The sequence below is a fragment of the Mangifera indica genome, chromosome 1 (genome assembly GCF_011075055.1).
Source record: "Mangifera indica cultivar Alphonso chromosome 1, CATAS_Mindica_2.1, whole genome shotgun sequence".
Classification (NCBI taxonomy): Eukaryota; Viridiplantae; Streptophyta; class Magnoliopsida; order Sapindales; family Anacardiaceae; genus Mangifera; species Mangifera indica.
The window spans coordinates 7571200-7594065 of record NC_058137.1 but is presented as its reverse complement, the minus strand read 5'-3'; the positions used below and the strand labels follow the sequence as shown (position 1 = coordinate 7594065).

The 22866-nt window shown below is 35.5% G+C and overlaps 3 protein-coding genes, 1 long non-coding RNA gene and 2 pseudogenes across 4 annotated transcripts; 4 read left to right on the top strand and 2 right to left on the bottom strand.

Annotated features, from left to right (window-relative positions):
* The first annotated feature begins 545 nt into the window (after positions 1–545).
* On the top strand, positions 546–4223 carry LOC123219813 (CDK5RAP1-like protein). The gene is made up of 3 exons (XM_044641807.1): positions 546–917; positions 1628–2709; positions 3639–4223. The coding sequence occupies exons 1-3, from the start codon at positions 637–639 to the stop codon at positions 4148–4150; spliced, it is 1875 nt and encodes a 624-aa protein (XP_044497742.1). The 5' UTR covers positions 546–636; the 3' UTR covers positions 4151–4223.
* A 925-nt stretch (positions 4224–5148) lies between these two features.
* Positions 5149–9904, top strand: LOC123219819 (3-epi-6-deoxocathasterone 23-monooxygenase CYP90C1-like). Its single transcript, XM_044641817.1, has 9 exons — positions 5149–5903; positions 6612–6936; positions 7012–7161; positions 7234–7488; positions 8776–8865; positions 8951–9029; positions 9094–9200; positions 9363–9493; positions 9606–9904. The coding sequence occupies exons 1-9, from the start codon at positions 5698–5700 to the stop codon at positions 9694–9696; spliced, it is 1434 nt and encodes a 477-aa protein (XP_044497752.1). The 5' UTR covers positions 5149–5697; the 3' UTR covers positions 9697–9904.
* A 537-nt stretch (positions 9905–10441) lies between these two features.
* On the top strand, positions 10442–11703 carry LOC123208738. The gene is made up of 2 exons (XR_006500806.1): positions 10442–11332; positions 11414–11703. It is a non-coding gene; the product is annotated as an uncharacterized LOC123208738 (long non-coding RNA).
* LOC123208642 lies at positions 11289–13898 on the bottom strand (annotated as a pseudogene).
* A 2916-nt stretch (positions 13899–16814) lies between these two features.
* Positions 16815–20190, top strand: LOC123228286 (annotated as a pseudogene).
* A 1056-nt stretch (positions 20191–21246) lies between these two features.
* LOC123214380 (thioredoxin H-type-like) lies at positions 21247–22818 on the bottom strand. Its single transcript, XM_044634121.1, has 3 exons — positions 22627–22818; positions 21649–21771; positions 21247–21562 (listed from the first exon to the last, which is right to left on the bottom strand). The coding sequence occupies exons 1-3, from the start codon at positions 22714–22716 to the stop codon at positions 21419–21421; spliced, it is 357 nt and encodes a 118-aa protein (XP_044490056.1). The 5' UTR covers positions 22717–22818; the 3' UTR covers positions 21247–21418.
* Positions 22819–22866: the final 48 nt, after the last annotated feature.

The window sequence follows — 22866 nt, the reverse complement described above, 5'->3', positions numbered from 1 at the left end:
AAATAATTAAATTTAATCAAAATTATTAGTTATAAGAGATAAAATAATTATTTTACTATTAAACCTTAAAAATTTATATCATTTTCTTCTTTAAGTTTAGAAAACTAATAATTTTCTCTCCGAATTAAGTTTTAAAAAGTTACTATTTTCCCCTTCGGATTGGGAAAACTAATCTAACCACCCAATCCAACGAATGATGGTTGCTCTCTCTCTCTCTCCGACAATAACAATATAATCTATGAGAAATTAAAGAAAAATTCTGAAGATTAAAGAAGTTTATGATTTAGTTAAAATTATATTTACATTTTGGGTGAATTTAAACCACAAACCAAATCATAAGCCATTCTAAAATTTTTAACCTAAATCAAATTACTCTATAAATTAAACTAAATTATAATTTTTAAATAATTGGTTTGGTTTTACGGTTTAAATTCATTTTTTGCGCGTCCTAGTAAGTTCCACTTCCAATGACCAGAAGATTACCTGCTGCTTGTGCGGACTGTGTTGGGGATAACTCACTAAAACGCTGCATTTTAGGTACAATCATAAAACGGTGCGTTTTGGCTGAGCGTGGCTCCTCCAAAGCCCTATACAACACCCACTTGCTGGGCGATAACAGGGTGTCGCTGCCTTCCAATGGCCTCTTCTTTCTCGTCGATTTTAAACCAACCACAATGCGCTCTTCTTTGCATCAGATTTCAAAATCGGTACTGTTTCAGCCTCAAAATTCTCTCTTCAACGCCGCGGCCTTCTTTCAATTCACGTTGCTGTAGCCGTCTTGTGACTCGTCAACTCAAGCAAAGCTCCCGTCTCAATCTCGCCAGAAATTTCTCCCACTCATCCAGTCTTGCTGATGGTCCCTCACTTAACCACTTCATTGCCCAAGCTTCTCTCACTGCCTCCCAGCCCCTGCCAGAGTAAGCTTCCTCTTTTTCACCTACGTACATGGAAATTTATGTCTACAATTGCACTAGTTTAGTTGGGAGTTCGCAACTGATTCTTCTTATTATAGTTACGAATTATCGTTATCTAGCTAATCTTCATTTTTTAAGTTCTTACATCCTTTATATTATTTTATTGCTTGTCTTGCCATTGTAATGTGAATTTAATAGAAATTCACAGAATTTTCTTTGAATTCTTAGTAATTTTTTCTGTTTTTGGTTATTCTCGTTGATGGCTTTGGATTCCCGATACTTTCGATATAAGAATGAAGGACAATGGAAAATCTGTTAAATATGCATAAGGCAGAAACATTTCCAATATGTAATGCGGCATGAAATTGGGCCTGTACACGGTTTTGCGTTCCTGCAAAGCTAATAGGATGTGTTTGGAATATATGTATGTATAGAGTGTACCTAGGAGCCGGTAAAGTTTTCTTATCAGTAATGCTCGGAAGTGTTATGCCTTGAATATTTGATTACTGATTGTTCATAATTAGGATGCATTAGCTGTATATATGCAGTGTACCTACGAACCAGTAAAATTTTGTTAATAGTAATGATCGAAAGTTTTATGTCTTTAAAATTTGATTTACTGATGGTTCTGTCTTAGATGGGTGGATGGTTTGTGTCATCAAACTCAATGCTTAAATTTTATATTCTTTTTTTTGTTTTTCATTTCTGTACAGTCTTGTGCCAGCTTCTGAAGTTCCTTCAGTGCCTGATTCTGACATCCCTACCAGAGGTCGTATATATCAGGAGACATATGGTTGTCAAATGAATGTCAATGATATGGAGATTGTCCTTTCAATTATGAAAAATGCTGGATATGATGGAGTTGTCAATGTTCCCGAGAGTGCTGAGGTCATTTTTATCAACACTTGCGCTATAAGAGACTATGCTGAACATAAAGTATGGGAGAGGCTTAATTATTTTTGGTTTTTAAAAAGGGAATGGAAGAGAAATGTTGCTACAGGCAGATCAAAGTCTCTGCACCCTCCAAAAATAGTTGTATTGGGATGTATGGCTGAGAGACTAAAGGAAAAAATACTGGATTCGAATAAGATGGTTGATGTGGTGTGCGGTCCTGATGCTTACAGGGACCTGCCACGATTATTAGAAGAGGTAGACTATGGACAAAGAGGGATCAATACTCTTCTTTCACTTGAGGAGACTTATGCTGATATCAGTCCCGTTCGAATCTCAAAAAATTCAGTTTCTGCTTTCATATCGGTGATGAGGGGTTGCAATAATATGTGCTCTTTTTGCATTGTTCCTTTTACTAGAGGTAGAGAGCGGTCACGTCCAGTGGAATCAATTGTGAAGGAGGTAGCAGGGCTTTGGAAAGAAGGCGTGAAGGAGGTAACACTTCTTGGGCAGAATGTAAACAGCTACAATGATACATCTGGATTTGAAAAAGAAGTTGAACTGGGAGCTAATTGGAGATTTAGTGAAGGTTTTTCTAGTATAAGTAAGGTGAAAAAGATGGGTTTACGTTTTGCTGATCTCTTGGATAGACTTTCCATGGAGTTTCCTGAGATGAGATTTAGATACACATCCCCTCACCCTAAAGATTTTCCAGATGACTTATTACATATAATGCGAGACAGGCACAATGTTTGCAACTATATTCATTTGCCTGCCCAAACGGGGAGTAGCACAGTACTTGAAAGAATGCGTCGTGGATATTCCAGAGAGGCTTACTTAGATCTGGTGCAAAAGATACGAAGAGTTATTCCAGATGTGGGACTAAGTAGTGATTTTATTTGTGGTAAGTAATTTTCAGGTTGTTGAAATCTTCTAATTTTCCTTATGTTGTTAATATGAGCAGTTGGCATGGTATGAAATTTGTTGTGTCATTTGTTCTATGCATTCAGAACTTTTGAAGATATATTTTGTAGATACAGTATGCTTTAAGGATGCTTTGAGCTGAGTCTCATCTTGAGTAGTGTTCATGAAAGTGGTCTTAAGTCACATGGAGTTTGTATATTTTTGCTCTAAGGAGTGCTAATTAGATGAGGAGTAACAATACAAATCCCAAAAATATATCCCAAATTCACTTCCCAAATGATGTGTCATCTTATTTGGCATTGTCATGTCATCCACTAAATCATCGCTTCATATACATCTCGACACCACACTGGGTTACATATTTTTTGGGCTGAGAACTTTGGGATAACTTTTGCGATTTGTAGTATATTTGTTAGATGAATAAGCATAATCATACTTTTTTTTTGTTTGACTCCTTTCAACAACAAATTCAAAAGGCTCTTATCACTTCATTCCTTTTAAGAATCTTGTACTAAAGTTCTAGTTATGCCCAGCTAATTATATACTTGTACACATTTCCTTACAGAAGCTTGTGGCTTTTTATTGTTGGTTTTACAAACTACGTGTTGCGTTAACATGTCAGGCTCTGAACATACTTTTATTTTGTCATATATGTTCTTCCCATGAATGTATCTGTGCTTGAAGAGTGGTAGACAAGTACTTTCAGTGATCTCTTATTATCCTTATCCATATTTAAGAATGTGCCACATTTACTAGTTAATATTAGGTGTTAGATAAGCGACAGATATATTCCTGGGAGAACAGCCACGCCTAACTGACTTATGGCCACTTTTTCTTCAATTTCTTTCTGTAAATAGTTAGTCGTTAATTATTGAGTTTCCAATTTATTTTTTGGAATTCCTTTTACAGGTTTCTGCGGGGAAACAGAGGAAGAACATGCAGACACACTGAGCCTAATGAAAGCTGTTGGTTATGATATGGCATATATGTTTGCATACAGTATGCGAGAGAGAACCCATGCCCATAGGAAATATGTCGATGATGTTCCTGAGGAAGTTAAGCAGAGGAGGCTAAAAGAACTTATTGAAGCATTTCAGGAGAGTACAGGCCAGTTTTATGACTCAAAGGTTGGAACCACACAACTTGTGTTGGTTGAAGGACCTAACAAGAAATCTCCTGATACAGAGCTTATTGGCAAGAGTGATAGAGGCCATAAAGTTTCATTTACTAATCTGCCATTGCCAGATAGAGATGATAGTCACAATGAGAAGCGAAACCCTGTTGTTGGTGACTTTGTGGAAGTTAGAATATTGAAATCTTCACGAGCATCACTCCTTGGAGAGGCACTTGCTATAACTAAATTAAGCTCATTTTACAACAATTTGTTTGAAGAAGCCATTGCTGATGCAAGTAGAAGTTGAAATGTCATTGCCTTTGGATGTACCTACTATTTTACATTTGATATAATTAGTTCAAGATTAGTAATTATTTATATTTTGCAATGTTGGAGCAGCTTCTTGCAGGGCGTATCAAGAACCTTGTTCCAATTTCAAAACGAAGTTTGATGTAATCATGCGATATCTTGGCCGTACCGTGAAAGGATTTGGAGGAAATGCATTAAGAGCAAAGCTTTGTAAGGTCACTGTCCAGCAGTTATAACTTTAATTGCTTTCATGGGCAAAATTTTTGTATTTTAGTCTCTGGTTGAGAAATCTTCTTTGAAAAATTATAGGAAAGATAAATATTTCTCTCTTCTTCAGTTGTTCTTCTCTTTGACATTGTCGGTTGGTACAAAGTAGGAATTGATTCCCAAGCCCTACCTCACCACTTTTGACATTGCGCTGTATTACTTAGCTTGAAAGTAATTTGCATTTTCTCATCTGTGCACGATAATGCGGTATTGAGTGGTGTTTCTGGTGTTAGTACAATTAATTTCTCAAATCAAACATTTCAAAGATTTAAATTTGACTGATGCAGTAAAAACAAAATGTTGATTCCCCACATGGTTCATATGCAGGAATCGGACAACTTGCGTGCAATTGTGGTGCGACCATTGTGAAAATATGGCAGAGTTAAAATGGTTATTGGTCATTAGTCACCACAGTGACCTAAAAAGATGGCGTGCATAAACCGAAGCTGGTGAAAGAGAAAGAAAGATGGTGGTGTTGGTGAATGTGGGCAACCGTGAAGAACGATGAAGACAAGACGATGGTGTTTGATTTGTTCCGAAGGTGAAAAAAAAAAGTTGATGGGAGAAAAGGGCCTGACAATATCGGCGCCCTCCTCCACCGGCCCATGGCCTTTTTCAAACACCTGCTTGGTGAGATTTATGAGCCAGCAGGTTTTGTTGCAGATATCAATTAGGAAATATATGGTTATCTGCTTCTGTGAAGATTTGATGATATGCAGGGACTGTCTATAGTAAGAAACATTCTCAATCAATTTGTAATTCATGCATCTCTTGTGATAACACAATCAAACATTTATTCCTATTAATTGCTCTTTGTAATTACCCAATCACAGTCCTCTTCCCATTTAGACAGTTACTAATTACAACTCAACATTCTATTTTTATTCTTAAATTTGCACGCTGGCAGCTGGTCCATACCATCTATCCATATTTTTGTATGGTATGTAAACCTATCTAAATGGTATGGTTGATCTTGCCAAAGTCCTATATCTTCCGAATCTCCCTCTCTATATATCAGTAGTGTTTAGTATCTGTACCCCTCTCATTCAATTCCCTCTCAAGGAGAAACACAAGTTTTTTCCATTCAAACCTCTAACCATTTTATTTCTCTCTGTGCGCCCTCCCACACATGGTAGTATAGTAAACCTGCATGGACTCTCAGGCTCAGAAGTTTTCCCCGGAGATATTGATTAAGCTTTAAAAGATGTTGCAGGCTTAGTATCAGGTTTTGATCAGCTGGTCGTTGGCGAAGAAAGTGGAGAAAAGGTTTTGGTGAAAATGGTATTCGCTAAGGAATGTTGGGTTTTGATAAGTATTATAACTGTTGCATGGCTGCTGTGGTGTAAGAAGCAGAACAAAATAAAAAAGAAGAGTGGAGTTCCGAAAGGGAACTTGGGTTGGCCTTTCATAGGAGAAACTCTTGACTTCATTGCTTGTGGTTACACTTCTCAACCTGTCAGCTTCATGGATAAGCGCAAATCTTTGTAAGATTTACTGCCTTCTATATATATGTGTGTGATCTTCTCTTGCAATCACCCAACTTCTCCCTGTCCTCTGCCCCTCATGGTTGAAATCTCTTTCTTATTAATTATTCTAATATGACGAATGATGATGATGATGAGTGATGGTGCATGTCGTTATTATTTGGAAACATATTATTTACCGGTTGCATTGATTTTCTTATCTTTCTTTGGGTAAAATTATATTTCTCTCGCATGGAAATCATCTAACATATTGATGAAACTTAGAATCATCTTTCCCTGTTCATCAAAGGAGAAAAAGGAGTAAAAAAGAACATATAATGGAAGAGCAGATTTTCTTTTATGCTTACTTTGATGTGCACCAACAAGAAGTAAACGAAAGTGATGAAGGTTCAGCATTATCAAGGAAGATTGTGCTATGAATTACTTCAATTGGGCATGCCTCCTTTATGACAGAAATCTACTCTTATTGCCTTCCAATCTTCAGCACACATGATGGCATTAATGACAAATCTATTAGCGAATAGTAGCCCCCCAGCCGCGCCATCACAACACCGCCCCACCACCCCCCCCCCCCCCCCCCCCCCCGCGCCGAATTGAACAAAACTCCCTGTTGCTTGTTGCTTGTGCAGGCAGTAACCACAGCTTATTGTCCAAATTATATTCAGTCTTAATTCCAATGAACATTTTCATTCCTTTTTCTCTTTACAGGTATGGGAAGGTGTTTAAAACACACATATTGGGTACACCCATAATAGTTTCAACAGATGCTGAAGTTAACAAAGTAGTTTTGCAAAACCATGGCAACATCTTTGTGTCTGCTTATCCCAAATCAATAAGAGATTTACTTGGAGAATTCTCCATTCTTCAAATGAATGGTAATCTTCAAAAGAAAATGCATGCACAGATCGGTGGATTTCTGAGATCACCACAACTCAAAGCCAGAATCACAAAAGACATTGAAAACTCTGTCAAGCTGACATTGGCTACTTGGAAAGACATGAACATTATCTACGTTCAAGATGAAATCAAAAAGGTGATAACATTTTTTGTAGAATATATATAACCTCATATTCAACATTAACGGAACTTTTGCTTGTGGGTGTCTCAGATAACGTTTGAAGTTCTGGTGAAAATATTGATGAGCAATGTTCCTGGTGAAGATTTATGCTTTCTCAAGAGAGAATTCGAAGAATTCATCAAGGGCTTAATTTGTTTGCCAATCAAACTTCCTGGAACAAGACTATATAAATCTTTAAAGGTAGTTAATGAAAATTTAAAATCATAATTAGGGATGTTATATAATGACGGTTTATCTGTGCTGTACGTGCAGGCGAAGAAGAAGTTGATAAAGATAGTGAAGAGGATCGTAGAAGAGAGAAAACTGGCTATGGAGAAATCAGATGAAAAAGGTGTAGCAAAAGATGTAGTGGACGTGCTGTTAAACGAGAAGCAATATTTACCGTCAGATGTCATCAGTGGTAATATCATAGAGATGATGATCCCAGGGGAAGAAACTGTGCCCACTGCAATGACGCTAGCTGTCAAATTCCTCAGTGACAGCCCTGTCGCTCTCAAGCAACTTACGGTACGTTAACGTAATTTACATGGGGTTTAGACTGAGACAACTTTTTTGATCCAACGGTTAGGATTATTTTCATTTCCTTGGTCCTAAGATGTTCACCCAGGTGATTGACTTGCGTTGACAAGTCATTTTCATGAAACGCACGAATGGATGATGGAGAGTTCGTGTGAGGACCCACATTGTGTGAACAATGTCATAGAAATTTACAGCCGTACGATTAAGATTGAACGGCTGTTATGTGAGGGCCACCTTTTAACTTTTTGTCTAGGCCAGTTGAGACCAATGGCTGTCAAGTCATGCATTTAGTCAGCGTTTTTTTTTTTTTTTTTCTAATTTTCTTAATTGACAATCGCTGATAATTGACCAAACCAGGTAGATGGTTAGAGTTTCAATCAGGAGCGTTAATTTGGGTGACTTTTGTTTGATTCTTTTGCATCTAAAAACGAATTTTCCCACAAAATTGTGATGGCAATATTTGGTGGTGAGTGGAAGGTGACGTGTGACTTAACCAGGACGGTATCCCTCATGCATAAAAGTAGAAGACGACTTGCTTCTACATGATTCAATTACCATGCAAAGGTTGGAACAACAGCTGCCCAATTTTGTAAATTAACACCTATATTACCGACATGATAGATTCGAATCAAACCAAATTTAAAGGATTCAAATTTGGCTAAAATGAAAATTTGTTCAATACAAGTTTGTTTTGAGTCAAAATTAAGAGTAATTTGAGTTTAGTTCGATATAACTCAAGTTCATAATTTGAATCCATTATTCAAATTTGTGATTTGAATTCGTAATTCAAGTTTTATGAATGAAAATATTTATTTAATAATAGATAAAACAACATCATTTTATTAATAAGTCGTGAATTTAAATTATAAATCAAAATTATATAACCGAATGAGTCAAACTTCTTTTAACTCTAGTTTGATTTTACTTCAAAATCAAATTTTCTTTCTAATTTAAGCTCGATTCAACTTTGAACTAAAGAGTAATTTTGTCTCAGTCTCAGTTTCAGTCACACAATAAGCTTAGTAAAACCTTGACCATCGATCCCTGTAGCATTTGGAACGTTTCTTGACATGAGAGGAAAAGTGGGTGATTGTCTAATTTTTATCAGCTTGCCATATTCACGTAACAAATGTTTCATGTTGAGAGTCTTCAGGTCTTCCTTTACTTGAGTTATAGCTTGCCTTATTGCATTAATATTTGACAATTTTCTTGTAGATTTTCTTTTGAAAGCTTTTGGTATATACATATATGCTGATTTTATTTCTCATTGTGAAGGAGGAGAACATGGAACTGAAGAGGCAGAGGACCGAGTCATGTGAAGAATTTAGTTGGACTGACTACATGTCCTTGCCATTTACTCAAAATGTGAGTGCAGAATGGCGAAAGACAAGATTGAAACCTGACAAACATTTTTCTCAAACTTAATTAATATGCATTAACCACACTGTAGGTGATCAGTGAAACTCTTAGAATGGCAAATATCATTAATGGAGTTTGGAGGAAAGCTCTCAAAGATGTGGAAATCAAAGGTAACTTTGTTCATTAACAATTTTAGTTGCTGTGAGTTATTCATATAGTTCCATGCATGTGCAGGTCATTTGATACCAGAAGGATGGTGTGTGTTAGCATCATTTATATCTGTTCACATGGATGAAGAAAACTATGAGAACCCATATCACTTTGATCCATGGAGATGGGAGGTTAGTTAGCTATAATATTTGTCAGTCTTTTAAGATGATCAGTCACATGAACATTCAAAATTATTTTGGACAAAACCAATTGCCAATAATTAAAGTGAGCATATATCCTGTTGAGCTATATATAGAAAGATTCCATAACATGTTTTCTTACTTTGTTGACAGAAAACAGGAGCTGCTGCTGTTAACAACAATAATTTTACACCATTTGGTGGGGGTCAGAGGCTTTGTCCTGGTTTAGAATTATCTCGCCTTGAAATCTCCATCTTTCTTCATCGTCTTGTCACTACTTATGGGTAATAATCTAACTTTCAAAAGAAATATTACCTGAAGCCAAAGTCGAGTCTGTTGTAAACAGTGTAAGTTAGGCAATTAAATTGACAATTCTGGTGGGTGGTATATTTGCAGATGGATTGCTGAAAAGGATGATATTATTTACTTTCCAACCGTCAAAATGAAGAAGAATCTGCCAATCACTGTAACCCCCATAAGGACGTAAGCTTTGAATTCATCATTGATGGCTGCAACCACCATATTAGATTGGCCCACCTAGAAAACGTGCATAATGTATCTAAATCTCACCAGACAGATCCATTTGGCGGTATTTGCGTTTTGCACCAAAAAGGTTCAAAAAGATGCTCATTCATGTAAAAGCTATATCTGTAAGACTCTTTTTATATATGGCCGGGACTGTTTATATCTTGTTAGTTCTGCTGTCACCATCTCTTTTACACAGCAGGAGGGGTCTTTGGGCCCTTCTAATTTTTGCAGTCCTTTGAGATGGAATACATGCAAGTGGGATCTCTGAATTTAACTGTGGTAGTCATCCATTAAAATGTTTTGCCTGATGATAGTAACACTTAATGATGGGTATGAATGATAGCAAGGGACATGATAATTTGATCATACACAACGACACACGCAACACCATACCCTCTTCAATAATATTGAGTTGGTGGAGGTGATTACAGTAGTGTGTCCAAAATCATTTTGGCAGTTTCAGTTTCCTTCTCTACCATGTCGACTAGCTAATTGCTAAATACATTAACAGAAAATGATGGTACTTACTGAGAAGCCACGTGTTCCAACTCATTTTCTGTGTACTCAATTGTCATTACACTACCATGTCGACTAGCATAATGATAACGTACTGTTGTGAACTCAAAATTTGTGCACACAGTTTTATTGTTTTAAACCAGAGTCTTGCAATGAATGAACCAAAACTCCAATACTTCATAGGCATAGTCAACTCAGGCAAGCTTGAAGCTTAAAAACCCAGAACCGTGATTTCCTCGACAGTTCTTTTGGATGTTAACGCCTGGAATCAGTGGAAATAATCGGCTTCAGGAACTTCACAATATCAGCAATATTTCTTAGTTCAAACATCAACCTAAATTACTGAACTTCCTGATTTTGTACATACCGCACCATATTTGCCTTCACACCACAATTTATTCATGACAGATTACATTTGGCAACAAAATGAATTTTAAGAAGCTCCGTTTCCATTTTTTGGGGGCCAAGCATTCCGATACAAAACTTCTTGATTAAGCTTAAGCTACTTTTGCAGAAAACACCTTACACATGTTCTAAGATATCTACAAGAGAAGTTGTTTGAAACATTAGGTAATCTTGAATAGAGGGGGCCAGGTAGCAAAGGAGGTTTTGGAGAACTCGCTCAACAAACATGGAGAATGTCTGATAGATCCCCTATCAAAATTTATCACAGAAGGAGCAAGAAAGGAAACCTACGGCTAGCATCCATGAGTCAGCAGGATAAGGATGCAACCTCATCAACATTAGAGATAAGACAAACAATTCATCCTCAGCTGTATATCCAGCCTAGCATGATTCAATCACCAGCTAAGGAGGCTGTGATCAAGGAAATTCAATCACCAAACAAGAAGGCTATGATCAAGGAAATGCAACTTTATAACAAGGCAGCAGGCAGAGAGGAAAAGCATCGAGAAAAGCATATCTTCTAGGGGGTCTCGGGGGCATAGGCCTAGGGAAGAGATAGGCTAAGTTTGGCCATTATCCTTTGGTATCGCGTTATCAATTATCTATTGTATTAGTAAGCAATACTTAGAATAAGAGTACAGACAGAGGGCTGTAATCATTCCTTAATCAATAAGGTGAATATTATTACATTTGTGCATTATCATCAACCTGTACATTGCATACAATATATACAAATCATTCTACCATCTTGGCAGGCCTGATTGGGAGTAGCTGGAGTGTGAAACTAGCAACTGTAGAAGCCGAAAGCAGGACCTGTACACACCAAAAGTCAGGTACTCATCAATGTCTTGATATTTTTCTAAACCTGCCTGCCAAAATACAAGGTTTCAGCTTAGAATTGAACATTGTGTAAAGAAATACAGCCTATCGTATGATCAGAGCCAAACATCTTAAAGATAAGAACATAGCTGCCCAATTAACAGATCGGAACTACCTATGAGATCTTAAAGAAACAGGTTCAATTATGCCTAATAAGTAATAAAAAGGAAGAAGTAAGACATGGGGTCACATCTCAAGTTGAAATTGAGCATTTTTTCTTCTCTTCCTCAAGACGCTGCAGCTCAGCCAGTCTTTCAGCCCATGCTCTTTCCCTTGCCACAGAAACCATCTTATGCTCTACCCTCTTGATACTCTTTTTCCAGTTAGCCTCTTGTAACTGTGCTTTCCGCTTCTTTGCCTCTGGCTGTATATGCTGAAAAACAGTTGAAATTATTTTTAAAGAAAACAAGACTTTGGAAAAATAAAAGAGCAATTTGTTAGACATCCTAATCCAACCATATAGCAAGCGAATTGAAGGTATAGCATCAATAATTTCTTAATTTCTGTTTTTTTTGGTAGGTAATAATTTCTTAATTTCAAACTATACAAAAAAAGGATATCAAAAAGGTAAACAAAGGCTGAGAACAAAGCTTTCTTCACAGTCAATTCGAAAGGCATGGGTATAGGCCTTGTAGAATTCCATCGAACTTATGCTATAAGTCATGAAACATTTAGAGAAAGCATAAAGCAAGAGGCCAAACAAGTAGAAGTTTATGCAAGAGTTCAAGATAACTCTGCAAGAGCCATTTTTAGTAGTATAATAGCAGTGATAGTGATCTCCAGAGATTCAAGCAATCCCAACAATCTCTCTTCTCTTGAGATCATCCAGATTTGATACAGATGGAAATTATTGCAGAGGAACATAACAAACATTGATATCAGGACCGTCTCAAACAACACAAACAATTTAGAGAAATACACTAATAATTCAGCACTGACAAATCCACAAATGAAAACTCATGGCTAGCAAGTTCAAAGACAAAAGTGGTTCTAAGGACTCTACCAATAAGCAAAATTGTAAAGTGATGATACAACATTCAAACTCAGAAAGGACTTGAGATGTGACCCTGTGACAGAAATTAGGATAGGCAGTAAATACATAATAGGCTTTAAAGATATTAATACCCAATTGCCTAATTTTCCAATTATTGAGAGAAGATATCACTAACTACATAAAATGACAGATACATAAACTCCATATTGGTGTATGCAACAGGAGTTATCCAGAAATTTAAAACTATTTCAACAATACCTAATAAGGGCCATATATAAGAATCAAAACAACCAAAAACATATGAGAAAAAAAAAAGCCAAGTTAGAATTGATTAAGTTATAAATGTCAGTCAAGCAATGATAAACACAATTGAAACTTCACGAGTCACTACAAAATTTTATCAAGCAACCACCAGTCCAACTTTAATTTATTAATAGCTTTTCTCCTACTGATGCCCGCCTACCTGTCTGGATTCAAGCATTTCGCCAATTATATTACAGAGCTAACTCTGTTTGTATTCCGAATCCATATGGCTTCCAATTATTCATTAACAACTTTTACTATGTAATCAACATATATCATTCACTGGATTTGCTATTGATCAATAAAGAAATTGAAAAAAAAAAAAAAGAACTAGAAATGATTTTGAAAACTAAACTGACCAAAATGAAACCACGTCGCTGCCACATGCGCTTTTTCTCATTTCGTCTCTTGACACTCCCTTCATTAGGATTGTTGGGACTGATCGGCTGGCCTGGAGGATACAGTACCCAAGCATACGGTCCTGCAAATTATTTAACGAAAACATAATTTGAATTAAATACTCTGAGATACTATACATTAAAACATCCGTTAACCGAAATAGGTCAAGACCTGGGGGACACAAACTGGCTGTTTTGCGACGAGGCTTGTCAATGGATCTTCGCTTTGGATATCGCTTGTCGGTTAAGCTGTGAAAGTTAGGAACCATGGAAATTGGCCACTCGAAACACATCGTAAGTCGGGTTTCAAGAACAAAGAGGAGGAGAATAACGGCAACGTAGAGGAAGTGGCGGCGGTGCGTGATGTTAGGGTCCTTGATAGGGATCCAATGATGCTTCTTAGAACTCCAAATCCCATTTCTTATATCTCTCAGCTTCGTGCTACTGCAACTGAGAATTCCTGTAAGTGTCAATGGCCGCGATCTCAGTGCACAGCAATGTTGATGGATTTGAGACGAGCTTCTTTCAAAGTATTGGGCTTCATGGATGCTCAAATGCTGAGAGATAGCTCCCGTACCTGGAGACGTCAACTAGACAAGGCCACAAGGCCCAGACCCCGGCTTTCCAACGTGAGAATGTAAGCTAACGGAGATTGGAGGAAATTACAGCCGTTACTTCACATTTTTAATAAAATGCTGCGTTCTGGAGAAACAAATGGAAAATGTAATAGCAAGGATTCCAAGTAAAGCAATATAATATGTACATACAATTGAATATATAGATGATATGTTAATATATAATTTAATGTTATTTTATTTTTAATTCAAAATTATTCAATTATATGATAATATATACACTTATTTGTGTACTTAAAAGTGTTTATATATAGTTTTATTATTCAAAATATTTCTTATGATACCTTGTCTAGATACATACCCTTACATTGAATATATGCCAAAGAGATATGTACAACTTATTTTCTAAACTCATACAACAGAAATATAATATGACAATTAAAGCTTAAACTTAATTGCATGCAAAAGGATGTTACCAAAAATAACTTAAATACCTCAATTTATTAAACCATAACCAAAGTGTCTGGAAACACAATCCTTATAAATATAGTGCATAAAATATCCATGCAGATTAATAGGAATAACATCACATAAATATCAAATAACTTGAAAGATGATTGTTTTGTCTCTTACCTTTATGCAACTGCATTGGCTGGATCATTGGCTCCCTTGCTACTCACTTTTACCTGCAAAACCACATAAAATGAATATGTGAATGAAAAGTCACTCAGTAAGTAAGTAACCTCTTGGCACTATACACAAATCATAGGACTAAACTTGGCTCTCCACTTGTGACTCTCAATATGGTCATAACTTGGTACCCTTATGCTCTAAACATAAACCATTCACAAAGGCTACTAAGACTTAAGCTAATCTCAACATATCTAATGCCCTAGTGAAAGTAATTGACACTTTACGTGTCTACTAACTATTATGTCTTATGCATATATCGACCAGACTATTAGGATAATTATGGTACCTTGGTCACACGGGAAAACTGGACGTAATATCTTCTTTACCACATGCATAGCTATAGGATTGCTACTATAAAAACCATCCTCAGATGACTCCTACCATGGGTACGTATATGATGTATCTCATTGACCACGTGAGGAACTAACTAAAGTGTCACTATCCCTTATTAGGCACACCTGAACTGAACTAAACTATGTGGCTAATGTGTCTTGTCACTAAGTGTATGATGCATCGTTTTCTTGTATCTTGCCACTTATGCACATAATTGGTGGTTATCTTAATGTACACCACTTTACTTACCTTTGCTGATTTTTGATCCAGATTCGACTCAACCGGGGTTTGTGTCATCTTACACATAGTTGAACACTTTTTCAATAACTAACTATCTTATCTTGCCTTGTTAAAGCTTTTCTATTCCTTCATTTTCTCTTTCCCTCCTTGCACATAGCTCGGAGGTAAAATAGTTTTTTCATTTTCTTAGTGTATACACGGGTGTGTCTCTATCTTCTAGCCTCGTGTCCCTCTAGTTACACATACACACAAAAAAGTGTGTTACACTTCATGCACCCCTGTGTTCTTAATAATACTTCTAGATAGGTGTGTTAATTTCTCAATACAGACGTGTGTCCCATATCACACGATCATGTGTGCTTCTCCTTAGGATGAAAACATTGCTAGCTTAGTTTCCTTTTTCATGCAAAAGATATATGGTATATGGGTTACCCTACACAACCATGTATCACGATCTAGAACTCACACCCTACTGATTTCTATGCTTTCCAACCAATCTTTGGCAATCCAATCACCTAACTCATATACCACAGTCTTTAAATGCTCTAATATCAAAATATATACATTAAACAACAACAAAACATACTCAAAATTCACATATCATGATCATTACGTACTAACATTGGTCCCTGTATTGGCTATATTACAACATAATCACATAATTTTTCATATCTCAACATTTTTAAATAACAAAACTATTTGATACAATCACTAAAGTTACAAAAAGGTTCATAACAAGGCATAAATTCTAGAGAACATATCATCCAAGCATAATCCATTAAACTTTATGCTATAAGAGGACACCATACTTACTTGTCCTCCGAAGATCAAACTGTTCGTCACATGGCTATGGCTTTTTGACGATCAACGACCTCCCTCTGGTATCCAAAAAGTCTTACTTTCTCTCCTTTCTTATGTTTCCTATAGCTATAGGCGAAAATAATCCAAACATTAAGTTACACGTTTTTTTTATTTTACCTACCAAACACGATACACTGACATATACTTACTATACACAAGCATGTATGGTGTTGTCCAACTAAGGCAATTTTCAATTTTGCCACAAGCCTTATCTTATCCTCAAATTTTAATTCTCTTGACGATGCATAGTTATGTATCCTAACATACATGGGGCGTGCACCCCACTGACAATTGTTTATTAATTAACAATCAAGTTTAGACAAAAAAGACCAAAATGCCTTTGAGCTTACTTGTGGGAATTACATTTTTTCCTTCCTCACATACTATTTGTCTCCCTTACTCTTTGATCTAGGGTTTGAGCCATTGATGACAAATAGTCATTTACTGATAAGTATTATATACTAATGTTGCTTTTCTTTTATTTTATTTGGTGTTTTTCTTTGTTATGCATGTATCACTAGAATGTAACATTATATCCATATATGCATAAACAATATAACATAGTTTGGAGGGTTCACTACAAAAAAAATACAAATTTCAACTAATTTTTTTTCTACTAATTAAAAATAGTTGCAAAACTAACCAGCATTATATACACTTGAAAAGAATACATAAGTTTCTAATGAATTGGTTATTATCATCAATATTAGAGTCCATGTTTAGTAATATATATAAATGTGAGATTTCCACTAAAGTTTGGATAACCTTGCAAAATCATTTCATAATTGAGTCTAAAATCAGGGAAGGGCAATTAAAAACTACTTTACAAACTCTTAAGAAAGGAATGACGTCAATTAGTGAGTATTTAAAAGGGATGGAAATGGTAGGTGATGCTCTAATCTCTAATGGTCAAATACTAATGGAAGATGAACTAATTAGTTATATAATTGATGGTGTAGGACTTGAATATGATCCTATAGTGGTGTCTATAGCAACAAAATTAGATTATCCTAATGAAAGCATAACTTTGGTAAAAGCTAAGTATGCATTGCAAAAGTATAAGCATAGATTTGTTAAAAATTCAACGTTCTTGATAGATGTTCAGGGTAGTCTAGTAAACATGGCAACTCAGGTTGGAGTGCTTACTATGGTAGTGTTGATAGCTATGACATGCCATTAAATAGATAGAGAAAAAAAATGTAAAACATGATGGCTTTGACGATAACCAAAACTGTTTAGGTCTAATCTATTTATCGATCCAAGGTAGAGGTAGAGGTTTTTCAAAACCTAAAACAGTTTGTCAAGTTTATAGGAAAGTTGGTTATATTTCATTACACTATTACTAAACTATTGATAGGTCTGATCAAGTAACCAAAGTATGGTCATCTGAAAGAGCTTCACAGGTCTATTAAAATGTGTGAGCAAGCTTTAGTTTTTGTTGATCCAATAGTTACTTCATTAGAGAGCTTTCAACAGGTTTTCCCTTGTACCTTGAACCATTCTACTTTTGAAAGTTGTAGTCCAATAGTTTACTGAACTTTATCAATATTCTTTAGGCTTATGTATTTTCTTCAGAATTTTAAGATTATGCTGCTTTTCTCTCAAACTATGATACAAAGTCTGGTATAAGGGTGATGTTCAATAACATGGGCTATAACTTGCCCCCTTGGTCCATCAGTATCCTCCTAAACTGTAGAAGTATGGTATTTAATACTGCAAAGGTATGAATTTGTAAGACCTAGTGCAATTTTATAACTTATTCAGTGGGAACACAGTACGCAAGGTCAAAATGTGAGACATAACACCTTTCTTTCTTTTCATGAAAGTTTTTATGTTCATGTATTTTATGAATTACATTTGGAAATTAGTTGATCCTTTGTTGCAGGTTGGAGTTCAGACATCACAAATGGAAATGTTGCTAACTAATGTTGGGATGTTTTCATGGAAAAGTTATAATGAGGATATTTCTTCAATAGATGATAGCTTAACGTTCACCACTCAAGGTCTATTGGAGCAAATAAATGTCACTAAGGATGCTAGTGGTTATTTATGGTACATTACTAGGTGAGATTGATCCTAAGTGATTATTTATCACAAGGGTTTATATGCCTCTAATGCATTTTCCATTGTTTTCAATTCTTCATCATTACATATGTTTTGTGAATTAAATTCATTTCATTCATCATAATTATTAGTTTGCTTTTCTTTTGTTTTTCCATTGACAAGGAGTTCATTGATGCCCTATTTCTTGCCATTGTCATCTATACCTTCCAGTAAGCTGCAATATAGTATATCATAACATTTGAGTACTGGGGAAATAAGTCATTCCAAATGCATGAATGCTCTTTGATTTGTAATAAAAGACTTAACTTGCACTGAAATGTCTTGACAAATCTGTTAGATATAAATAAAATAACATTGGCTGATAGTTTACATGTTTAATTTTTCTTTCCAATGTGACTACAGTGTTGATATCGGTTCTTCAAAGTCCTTCCTCCATGGAGGGGAACTCCCCACTCTGATTGTTCAATCAACAGGTGATGCCGTGAATGTTTTTATTAATGGTCATTTGTCAGGTATTCTGTTTATGTCGAAATTTTATCCTATGGACTGTCTTTTTGTTTGTTTAAAAAAAACAATTTTTACATGTATTGTTCATAGGTTTTACCTTTGGAATAAGACAGTATAGGAGATTCATATACACTGGAAAGGTGAATCTGTATGTTGGAACAAACAGAATTGCGCTGCTAAGTGTTGCTGTTAGATTGCTTGTCAATTCTTCCTCTCATATGTTATTTTTATTGTCTATATCTTGAGATATAAATGATGGAAAAATGGACAACTCAAATGAACTTTTATGAGAAACATGATCAGTTTGAGTAGAAAGATTTGAAAAAAAAAAAGAAATGAGAAAGATAAAAGACAGTTTTTTCTCTTATTTCATTTGATCCATTAAAACTAAAAGTATTGTTTTTTTGTTATGAAGAATATGGGTGGACATTTTGAGACTTGGAAGATAGGAATCCTTGGTCCAATTGTGTCGCATGGACTTGATAGGGAAAATGGGACTTATCTTGGTAGAAGTAGACCTATCGGGTTGCTAATTCTTACCTTAGTATTTCTCATGTTTATTATTATGTACATTTTTTTCTTAAAATGGCTCTTTCGAATAGGTTGGTCTGAAAGGAGAAGCAATGAATCTTGTTTCCCCAAATGCCATATCCTCTATTAAGTGGATGCAGGGATCATTGGCTGCACAAAGGCCTCAACCCTTAACATGGCATAAGTTATATACATAAAAGGTTTTAGCTTATGTTGTAGTTGGTCGTTGTGTTAAGAGATTTGAACTTGTTCTCTCAAAACTTCATAAGTATATTTCAACGCATCTGAAAGAGATGAGCCTTTGGCGTTGGATATGGAGGATATGGGAAAGGGTCAAATATGAATAAATAGGTAGAGTATTGGTAGATATTGGACTGCATATGCTAACAAAAGCTGCACTGGCTGCAATTATGCTAGGACATACAAACCTCCAAATTGTCAGCTTGGTTATGGTCAATCAATCCAAAGATGGTATGTACCTTTAAGATAGAATTACCAAACAAAATTTTGTTTTATATGGTACAACAATACAATTCTTCATAACCTCAAAGAAAAAAATTTTCATTGAATTCTAGTCCTTAACAAATTTTGATGTCCAAGTACCATGTGTCATAGTCTTGGTTGAAGCCAACCCAAAATTTGTTTGTCCTTTTTGAAGAACTTGAAGGGGATCCTTCAAGAATTTCTCTTGTGAAGAGATCAGTAACCAGTGTTTGTGCTAAGGTTTTTGAGTATCATCCAACTATCAATAACTGGCACGTTGAAAGCTATGGAAAACCAGAAGAGTTCCACAGACCGAAAGCTCACATGTAGTGTAGTCCAGGCCACACCATTTCATCAATTAAATTTTCAAGCTCTGGAACTCCTTTGGGAATTTGTGGACTTACCAGCAAGGACCTTACCATGCTTTTACATCGTATGACATCTTACAGATGGTAAATACTGTCACTCTCCTGTGTGCACATGAAACAATATTATAAAGTGCATAGTTTCTTAACCATTTTGACTCTCAAATTTTACAGACATGTATGGGACAACAGAGATGCATAGTCTCCATATCCACCAGTAACTTTGGCCAAGACCAATGCCTTAATGTCTTGAAGCGATTATCTGTTGAAGTTGTTTGTTCTCCTTCAATTTCAACCAAAGGTTAATTTTATGTTGCATTTACTGCATTAACTATACACTTTAATTAAGTGAAGCAAGGAAGAAAGAATAAAAGGTAGAGTACAAGGGAGGAGTTATCTTAGTTAAGTAGGGTGCCATAGCCTTTTGAATTGGGAGTTGTGGCCATGAAAGTTTGATGATAAGGAATTAGGTGTATATTTAAGTAAGGTAAATGGACTTAGGTAAATGAGTCAAGTTTGTTGGTTATTAGTTAGATAGGCTGAGTTTGCAATGCCCAGTCTCATTCATTGGGGTTTCCAAAGGTTAATATAAACCCAATCCCTGGCTTTTTTACTGGATATGGGCATTGGAAAGTCATGAATTACAGTGGTGTGACTTTTATTCTGTTATTATCAAAGGGGAGAGATGAAACCCCTATTTTAGGTTTTTGTTGGGAGCTGATCCTAGTATGTACATGTTTTCTCTGTTAAATATGTAGTTCCTAATGAGACCTCAAGGCGTTTTGTCAAGTGCATTGATTTGTATTCCAATGTCTTCCACCTATTGCCCACTTTAGATGGTTGAATATTTTATTTTGAAATAATAAAATTATTTATACACATTTTTGAGTATATAATTAAATATATATCTGATGTATCATCATATGATTTGGTGATTTTAAATTAAAAATAAAATAATAGTCAATTACATGATATATCGACTATCTATTCAGTTATGCATTGAAAAGTGTATATATGTAATGTTGCTTTTGCAAAGAAATAGTAACAAAGTAGGCCCCTAATCCCTCATTTTCCTCTAATTCCTCTCTAGATAATTGGATGTTATCAAGAACAGAAAACAACTTGCAATCACATTGAATACATGATGCACTCAATATTTCAAACTAATTTAAAATCCTTCAGCCAGCTACTTTCTCATCCACTATTGAGGATTATTCATAAAAAGCATGGATAGAAGATATTCATGACAGAAGCAACTATATGTGAGCGGTATCTCTTCATTTGTATGAGTAGACCTAACAAAAGCTGCATCGATCCTAGCATCTTAAATCACAATTACTATTATATGAAACAATGAGGAAATATTGGAAATGACCATGAGAGGAACTTTATAGAAGGGAATATTATCAAGTTAGAATTCACCAAAAACATAACCAAGTCTGCTTCAATGTATAAATATTTAAATATGTCCACACCAATAGCATATACTGAGGTTTATATCCTCTAAAGCTAAACGAAGAATGCAGTCTCATAATTAGGCAGAAGCAGAGCCCAAGTGCTTGTTAATGGTTTGCTGCAGCTCCTCCTTCTTTGCTCCAACCACTTTGTCCAAAATCTTTCCTTCTTTCAAGATCATAAACGTCGGCATTGCCTCAACAGCCCAATCAGTGGCAACTGACTGGAAAAAAAAAAAAAAAACAGATTAGTTATCAAATCACTGAGTTTCTTCGATTTTGCACCCAACTAATTTGATTTGTATGTCACCTTGAGTTCATCAACATCAACCTTCAGAAACAAAACTTGAGGCAGTTTCTTAGCCAGCTCCACCAGGAAAGGTGTAATGAAACGACATGGTCCACACCACGAGGCAGTGAAATCAACAACCACCTATATCAAAACCAACCACATCATCTTAGAGAAAGCACATTCCATCCCATCTATGCCAAACCGATAATATAATTCATGATTCATTTTTAAACATTGTCATTGTTAGGACTTACAATCTTAATTTTATTTAAATAAATAATTTATGATTCTAAGTTTCATTTATCATTTTACTGAATAAGTCAAAGTGATTAAAAATAGTTTTTTCTATCATGTAGCCACTACACTAAATTATAGGACATTTTATTTTGTGGGTGGTTTCATCATAATTTCTAGGGATATTATTTGTCTTTTTAGGGAATGTAAATGGGATTATCACAATTAAAATTTGGGTCATCATTGATTTTTGAGGTCTTGGCTCCCTCAAAAAAATCCTATCCTAAGAGATATTTGTTCCCTTATCAAAGATTATTTCACAATTCGCCTAAATATCTGAAAATTAATATTGCTCTATGAATTTAATTTTGATCTGCACGAAATCATTTATATGACAACATAATCATCAAGAGTTCAGAAATTATTTTATGAAAAATAAATAAATTCTCCCAAAAGAACATAATTATTTCTCTGGTAGGCAAGCATGCATTTTCCTGGAAACAAATTGAAATCACACAAAGACTTCACAAAATCATGTAAAATATCCATTATATCAAGCGCTCATCGGAACATAAACCAGCAACAGATCAACACTAGCAAGCAGCAACATATGATTCTCATCCACACTAACTAATCACGTTCAAGAAAAATCTAAATTTAATCAGATCTACTGCTTATTATCATCGCAACAAAAACTAAGAAATTAAAAAAAAAAAGAAAATATTATGAACCAAACAGTATTTAAAAGAAACGGATGAATACCAACTGCTTAGTTTCGTTGCTCTTCTTGAGCTGGTCGTTCCATGCTTCAACAGTGTGGCAACCGATGACCTGACCTTCTTCTGCTGCCATTTTCTTCGATATGAACTCCGGCCAAACAGATCCTCTTTATCTCCCAACTGAATCAAAGGCTTCTTTTCGGTTTACGTCCGCTTTTTTGTGAGCCCCCCTCTCCACTAAATATGCAAAATGGTTATTACTATAACTTTAACGCCCCTTGAA

Bases quoted from the DNA above. Each gene is read 5' to 3' on its own strand.
- LOC123219813 (XM_044641807.1), top strand. From the start codon at position 637: ATGGCCTCTTCTTTCTCGTCGATTTTAAACCAACCACAATGCGCTCTT. The intron at 918-1,627 runs GTAAGCTTCCTC...ATTTCTGTACAG, and splicing joins GCCTCCCAGCCCCTGCCAGA to TCTTGTGCCAGCTTCTGAAG. The intron at 2,710-3,638 runs GTAAGTAATTTT...TTCCTTTTACAG, and splicing joins AAGTAGTGATTTTATTTGTG to GTTTCTGCGGGGAAACAGAG.
- LOC123214380 (XM_044634121.1), bottom strand. From the start codon at position 22,716: ATGGCAGCAGAAGAAGGTCAGGTCATCGGTTGCCACACTGTTGAAGCA. The intron at 21,772-22,626 runs GTATTCATCCGT...GTTTTGATATAG, and splicing joins GCAACGAAACTAAGCAGTTG to GTGGTTGTTGATTTCACTGC. The intron at 21,563-21,648 runs GTGACATACAAA...TTTTTTTTCCAG, and splicing joins TTGATGTTGATGAACTCAAG to TCAGTTGCCACTGATTGGGC.
- LOC123219819 (XM_044641817.1), top strand. From the start codon at position 5,698: ATGGTATTCGCTAAGGAATGTTGGGTTTTGATAAGTATTATAACTGTT. The intron at 7,489-8,775 runs GTACGTTAACGT...CTCATTGTGAAG, and splicing joins TCGCTCTCAAGCAACTTACG to GAGGAGAACATGGAACTGAA. The intron at 8,866-8,950 runs GTGAGTGCAGAA...ACCACACTGTAG, and splicing joins CCTTGCCATTTACTCAAAAT to GTGATCAGTGAAACTCTTAG.